General features: G+C 32.1%; 1 protein-coding gene across 2 annotated transcripts in view; it reads left to right on the top strand.

Moving 5' to 3' along the window:
* The window catches only part of LOC106464261, a 58,240-nt gene that overhangs the window by 33,027 nt on the left and 18,179 nt on the right, over positions 1-7,034 (top strand). Inside the window, exon 7 of one of the 2 annotated variants that reach the window (XR_002611705.1) lies at positions 2,335-3,310. Coding sequence is in view for 1 of the 2 variants with exons in the window: in XM_013924386.2 (XP_013779840.1) it covers positions 2,335-2,886 (552 nt within the window). In the remaining variant the exon portion in view is untranslated. Of the gene's footprint in view, positions 1-2,334; positions 3,337-7,034 lie in introns of those variants that run through there. The other variant, XM_013924386.2, reaches the window with a different exon arrangement.

Below are 7,034 nucleotides of genomic sequence, written 5' to 3'. Positions count from 1 at the left end.
GTCGTACCCATTTGTGTTCACATGTGTAGATTTTTCTTGATCCTTGTCTCGTTGTTCAGGTTCCTCCAACCTAGTAGTACCTTCTTTTTCCCTTTTGTGTGATATTTATGCATTGGGTGCCCTCCCCATACTTTATTTCACAGATCTTCCTTGATCTTTTTCCCTCACCACTTGTTTCTTCATTTGACTTGGCTGGCTTAGGAGGGAGATCATTCCTTTTCTCCCATTTCTCTTCTTTTGATCTCAGCCCTTTGTGATCGTACTTATTCTGGTCGTCTCTTGTGTTATTTGGCATTCACAGCTTATTTTCAGGGTTCCCACAATTGTATATTCTTGCCATGGGATTTGTCTTCTTTCAACGATATCTTATCTTTATGCTTACTTGATGGATTTGTCAAATCTTCCAGATGATACATTTCTCTCTGGATAGAGATGTTCATAGGTGTATCATGTTTCACCACATCAAATCTGTCATATGACTCACTTTTAATGATCCTCGGACAAAATTGTCCACACCCTACAATGTGGACTATGTCTAACACCTTTGTCTCCTGTTAACTCTGCCGTCTGGCAGTTTTGTCTCCCTCAGGATATCACCTACTTTCATTTGCAGTTCTCCAATCTACCAACTGTCTCTCTTTTACTTCCTTACCTATTTCTACTCTTATGCAGCTCACTTCTCAGAACTCACCCAATGAGAGGTGTTGCTTCACAAAGTATACTTACTTCCGTATATTGGCATTGAATCAGTGGTAATGGAAGATGTTAAACTCGTGCCGCTCTGGCTCCAAGTATGTCTACTGTTGAAATATTCAAAGCTAGTGGAATGTGCAAAATCTAAAGAAATAGCTGCTGTGTGCATAGAGCTAAGTATCTGTTGGAAATACATTTTCCAGTAAGGAAAATGTTAACTTCTGTCTTAGGTGATCAGAGTTTCTTTGCAGTTTCTGTCAAATACATGTCTATATTAGTTTATCCAAAAAAAATAAAGCCATGCTACTTAAACAAATTGTTCATCTTTAAATGCTATGCAATAATTTCACATATTCTTCCTGGTTTTGGAACTTATTGTGTAGATAGAATGTAAGAATCAAAATTAATAACACTTAACTGATGTTATTTGAGAGATACCAAGATGAAGAATTTTGGAATATTGACATTTACCTTTTGTTGATAATTCATAGGCATATTTCAAGGTAACTCTTAGTTTCAGAGTCTCAGTTCATATGGCTAACATCCTTTTTCCACCCCTTACTTGCTCTGACCAACTCAGGATTATGTAATATATGTTAATTCTTTCAGTATAACCTCTCTTTCTTTCATATCCTACAGTTTTTACCTTGAGAAACACTGACAGCTAAAAGTTTAGGGAAGTTTGTTTTTTACTGTCTTCTTTTTTTTTTCTTTTTTTTTGTAAAGTTCATAAGTTTAACAGGTATCACCTCTGGTATACTTTAAAACTTTTGTTTATCTTGGACAAGTATTATAATTATATGTAATAATCCAGGGTTTCTCAACCTGGGTTATGCAGACTGGTTTCAGGGATTTTGCAAGAAAAAAATCTGTGATGGTATTAATATCAACAAAAAGCTGAAACTGTTCTGTAACTGTCACAATTTTTCTGGCTCTCTAAGTGATAAAAAATATGGCAATCAATCGGTTGAAATCTAGGCTTTCTATTGGTTATAAATATAATGAGGGTGGATGTCAGGGAAACCTATTAGCAAATTGTAAAAGTGAGGATGTGACAGGAGGGGTGGGAATTTTTGTTGGATTGCTCTTTAGACAAATTAGATTGAAGGATATCAAAATTTTCTATCACATGAGCTAGACAATATTATAGAGGCTATTTTATGTCAAATATTTCAATTATCAAAGGGGAGGTAAATAAGTTAAAGAAGAAGCGATGACTAGAGAACAAGATGTCACAATTCTCACACTAGTGGAGATTGAGGTTGTTTTTCTTATAAAAGTAAGAACTTCAAACTTATATAATATTAAATTTGATATTTAAACTGATTTTATCTTTCAATTTCACCTATAATAATAATATACATATAATGTGTTTCTCTTGTGTGTGTGTGTGTGTGTGTGTGTGTACATATATATATGTGTGTGTGTGATAGGGTTCCACTGCAAATAAATTTTTGAATAAGGGTTCCATTGTAGCATAAATCTTGAGAACCTCTGTAATAATCTGTTAACATGGCTTTCCTCAATTTATCAATGTTTGATGTATTCTTTATAAACTGATATTGTCATTACATAAGACATTCGTAAAATTTTTTTCTTTTAGAAGCATTACTTGATGCACTTTTCTTATTGTTTATTTAGTGTGTCCAGTGGGTGGAGGATGCCAAACTCAATCAACTTCGTCGTGAAGGAGTTCGCTATGCACGTATTCAACTTCGTGACAATGACATTTATTTTTTACCTAGAAACATCATACATCAGTTTCGAACTGTGACTGCTGTTACAAGCATTGCCTGGCACGTGCGATTAAAACCATACCATCCCAACTTTCAAATAGAAAATGCTTCAAAAAAGAACAGTGTGAGTAGTGTTGAAACTGTAGGTCTAATATCATGTAAACTTGAGGAAAATAAAGACTCTCCTAAAAAACATCATCATCTTGCAAAAGCTAAAAGAAAAAGCTCAGTGAAACCAGATGAACTTTTGAAAAAGAGATCTTTACTTAAAAAAAAGAAAACTAAAAATAAACTTCATACTCTCCTGACATTCAGCAATAAAAATGAAACTGAGCAGGAAATCCACAGTACTAGGGTAGTAGAAACTCCTGTGAAAAAAACAATTAATAGAGAATCTGTTATACCAGTCTCTTCAGTGTGTTCAACAGAGAAAGAAAAACAAACTGTCAACTCTTGAACAGTTCATAAGTAAAAAAAAACAAGCAGTTAATCAGGATCCAAGTTCTGAAGTACCAAAGGCATAAAAACATACCCTTGAATGTTGCATTAATAGGCAAACATTTCAGAGGTTCCTTGTTTATTAACAAAAATAGACATCTCTAAGATCCCTTGAGTGTTATAATAACAGAAACAGACATTTCTGGAGTACATTGATTGTTGCAGTAATAAGAACAGGCATCTCCGAGGTGCCTTGAATGTTGAAATAATAGAAACAGACATCTCCGAGGTGCCTTGAATGTTACAATAATAGAAACAGACATCTCCGAGGTGCCTTGAATATTATAATAACAGACATAGACATATTCAAAGTGCCTTAAATGATGAAGAATACAGTCTGAATGAAACAAATGACTTCTTTAAACTTTGTTCTCTAGCTACAGGTAGGTGCTTATATAGTTTGTAATATTGTTGGTCAAGAAACACATTCTTGTAGTATTGCAGAGGATGCCTGTTGCTTATTACCAGGTGGTAATCAACATTGAACAATAAGTTATCAAACAAGAACATTTTATTTTATTCAGATATCTTTCTGATATAGATTGTTGGATTCAGTTCACTGATAGAGAAGCATTCATCTACAAATAACAGCTGCAGTTGGATAGACAAAACATTGTATTTTGACAAACAGGTCAACGTCTACACTAAAATTGTGTTTTCAGAAGATATTTAGATATTTCTACATAACTGATTCTAAAAGATTTAAACAAGCAACTTACATTTTATATTTTTATTGTCAGTGCAAATTACAATCAATTGAAAATTTTTACTCATCTGTTTTTGTGACCACTAGCAATTTTTTGTGTGTGTGCGTAGAATTTAAATATTAGGCCCATGTAAATCTTATTTCTAAGGAAGTTTAACAAGTAAGTAGTTAGAAATTGTTATGAAAGTTAGATTCATGAGCAATTTGAAAATAATTAGATGGTTCCAGGTTTTCAATAGTGAATATGAAATAGATATAAGATCAGTTTATTGATTTACAACTAACTTGTGCTTAAAACATATGTTATGAGATCAGCTTATAGGTTCACAACTAACTTATGTTTAAAACATAGGTTGTAAGATCACTTTATAGGTTCACAGCAAACTTTTGCTTAAACTATAGGTTGTAAGCAGTTTATCAGCTTGCAGCACTTGTGTTTGAAACATAGGTTATGAGATCAATTTATAGGTTCACAGCTCACATGTGCTTGAAGCATAGGTTGTGATATCAGTTCCTAAGTTCACAGCTGACCTTTGAAACACAAGATCAATTTAAAGGATCACAGCTAATGTAATGCCTAAATCATATATTATGAAATCACTGTAGGTTTACAGTAAACTTGTTTTTCAAATATATTGAGATCAGTTTACAGGTTCAAACTAAACTTGTGCTTGAAGAGATCAGCTCATGGGTTCACAGTTATTTTGTGTTTTAAGCAGATTTCAAAAGATGCAGAAATTTGAGTACTTTCAAATCCTTGACTATTCTTCTTCAGGAGTAAAAAGGATAAAAGTGTGGGGTAATAAATATAGAAAAGGTGTACATTTCACATGAGGAGGAAGTGTTTATCATGAAAGGTTCAAGATAACAAGTTTCTGAATAGTATGATAGTGGTAGAAAGAATTGTTTATTTATGAATAATGATAATGATTACTATTCTGTAATATATAAAATGAGAGAGTAGCTTACTTAAAATAGCAAAAGCACTAGATTTTAGAGACCAAACCATAATAAGATAATATAATTAAAAGGTAAAAATTCAAATGAAACCCTTCTTTTAAATCTTTTTTGTTTTATTTATTTGTTATTTAAGGGGTGAAAAACAAAGCGGTAGAATAGCATAAAAACATGGAATAACTCATGCAAGATAGTAATAATAATCAAGAAAAGAATGGAAGTTGACCAATTGTAGGTTATATAGGGATACCATTTGACATTACAATATTCAGGATTGTTATTCAGAAGACGTATTTAATTTCTCTGCATTTTTTATATATGCATTTTGAAATAACTAAAAATTATAAGTTACAATATCAATACCACAAATTCCACTGTAATTTATCGGGCTTACTAAATAAGCTGTATTTAGGTTTAAAAAAATATCATACCAATCACCATTGTGCAATGGATGTATGTAAACAAGTATTTCCAGGATCACTATGGTGGATTCACTAAATAGAATGATATCTCAGCAGATAGAAAAGATGTGAGGTTCTTAGTCTATATTCTAGCTTGTCATTATCGGTAATTTGAGTTTCTAAATCATAAGAAACTAAAATCATAGATGGTGTATTGTGGGCATCATAAAATGTAATCTAATTTTTTTATATGTTTTTTTTTTCAGTTTCCCATTATTTTCCAGACACAAATAGATATAAAACATTATATGAAATAAGTATGGGAAGAAACAAAAATACAAAATGAAGGTTTGTCAATATTATTAAATGGAGAGATCATGAGGTTTGATTTCTTCTCAGGAATGATGGAAATTTGGTTTACACCAATGTCAGAATATAAAATATAATTCTTTGCCAATTGTAAAATAAATAGGCTTTTAGTTATATTTCTTAATAGTATAAATATATACTATATTGTTGTTGGCTTAGGATTCTTCTACAGTAGGTGTCTGTGATTTATTAGCGATAAAGTCAACGATGAATAAACGGCTCGCACTTCACTTGTTTTCAAAATAATATATATATATATATATATATTCAGAACAAGTTAACATATGTACAATACATTCTTCAATACTATAATGGACATATCATAAATACTATGTATGTAACTCTCTCCTTCTTGTCAAATATCCACTTAGGCCTATTCAATTACATTAAAATTTCAGTTGACAAGATGAACTATCTTCTCTATTTCTATCGCACTAATATTCTCTGTGGTTCACTTACAATTGTTGCACGAGTTACTGTATTTGTTTGGTCTTCTTTCTTTTGAAGATCCTCTGTTCCTTTTGTCAAAGTGCACTCAGTCTGATTCAATTACTTTAGAACCATGCTTTGATGGAATATAATTATTTTTCTTATCTTCTTTTTTACTATTAGTTTCACTATAACATATTAAACATTAGGCCTATCACATCTACGGTACTTAACTTCATGCCAATTTTATTCAATTTTCCTATTATCTGTCTGCTTATGTCTGTCTGCTGCTTCCCCCTTGTTTCACACTATTTAAATCATTATCACTTACTTGTCTGCCTGCCTTCTATATTCTCGACGTCAATGAATTATCAACAAAACTTCCTACAATCATCTGCTTTTAACTCTTATTATAACAAAAACTAAACAATAATAAAACATTCAATCACAAAACTAAATTAATCGATACTATCTGAACGAAACAGTCTTTTATATCATGACAGCCAAGATTTTACTTTATGTTATAAGTAATAAAAGTTTGGTGTACACAAAATTTTGACTTCTTGTTATGTTCAATCCAGGTTTGGTGAACATCAAAATTTTACTTCTTGTCATGATCAGTCCAAGTTTGGTGTTCTCCTGGATTTTACTTCTTGTCATGATCGATCCAGTTGTTGTATACCAAGATTTGTATTTGTATTACAGTACTGGTATTGATATATACGTGTATTTTAAAAGTTAGTTTTGTACAGGCCCCCCAGTGGCATAGCGGTATGTCTGCGGACTTACAATGCTAGAAGTAATATCACAGAAAATAATCTAGAAACTCAAATGGTAAATGCAAGAATCAAGTCAGCCACACCTCTCTTTGCATCTTCCCAAGCATTTCAACTTCATACATCATTTATTAGGCCATATGAAGTAAGAGAATCCACCTGGCCTCTGGCTGTTGCTACCACTGATGTGAAATATATAACCACAGAACATTCCTGAACTACTTCAGATAGACCACTACCTCATAAGTTGTGGAAATTACTAGACCAATTCAACAGCATCACCTAATTGAGAAATGAACAGCCTATAATGGAAAGTACCATGGGAGGCATATTTTAAAACAATTCCCAAATAATTTAATTTTGCTGCAAATTTAAAAGGACTAGCTCTAATGTTATGAAGCAACTTCAAAGTGAAGCTATAACAACTTCCAGGTGGCCATCTTATCAAACATATTTTGAATATAAATCA

The sequence above is a fragment of the Limulus polyphemus genome, unplaced genomic scaffold (genome assembly GCF_000517525.1).
Source record: "Limulus polyphemus unplaced genomic scaffold, Limulus_polyphemus-2.1.2 Scaffold1601, whole genome shotgun sequence".
Classification (NCBI taxonomy): Eukaryota; Metazoa; Arthropoda; class Merostomata; order Xiphosura; family Limulidae; genus Limulus; species Limulus polyphemus.
The sequence above is the reverse complement of the archived record's forward strand: the minus strand, read 5'-3'. Positions and strand labels throughout refer to the sequence as shown.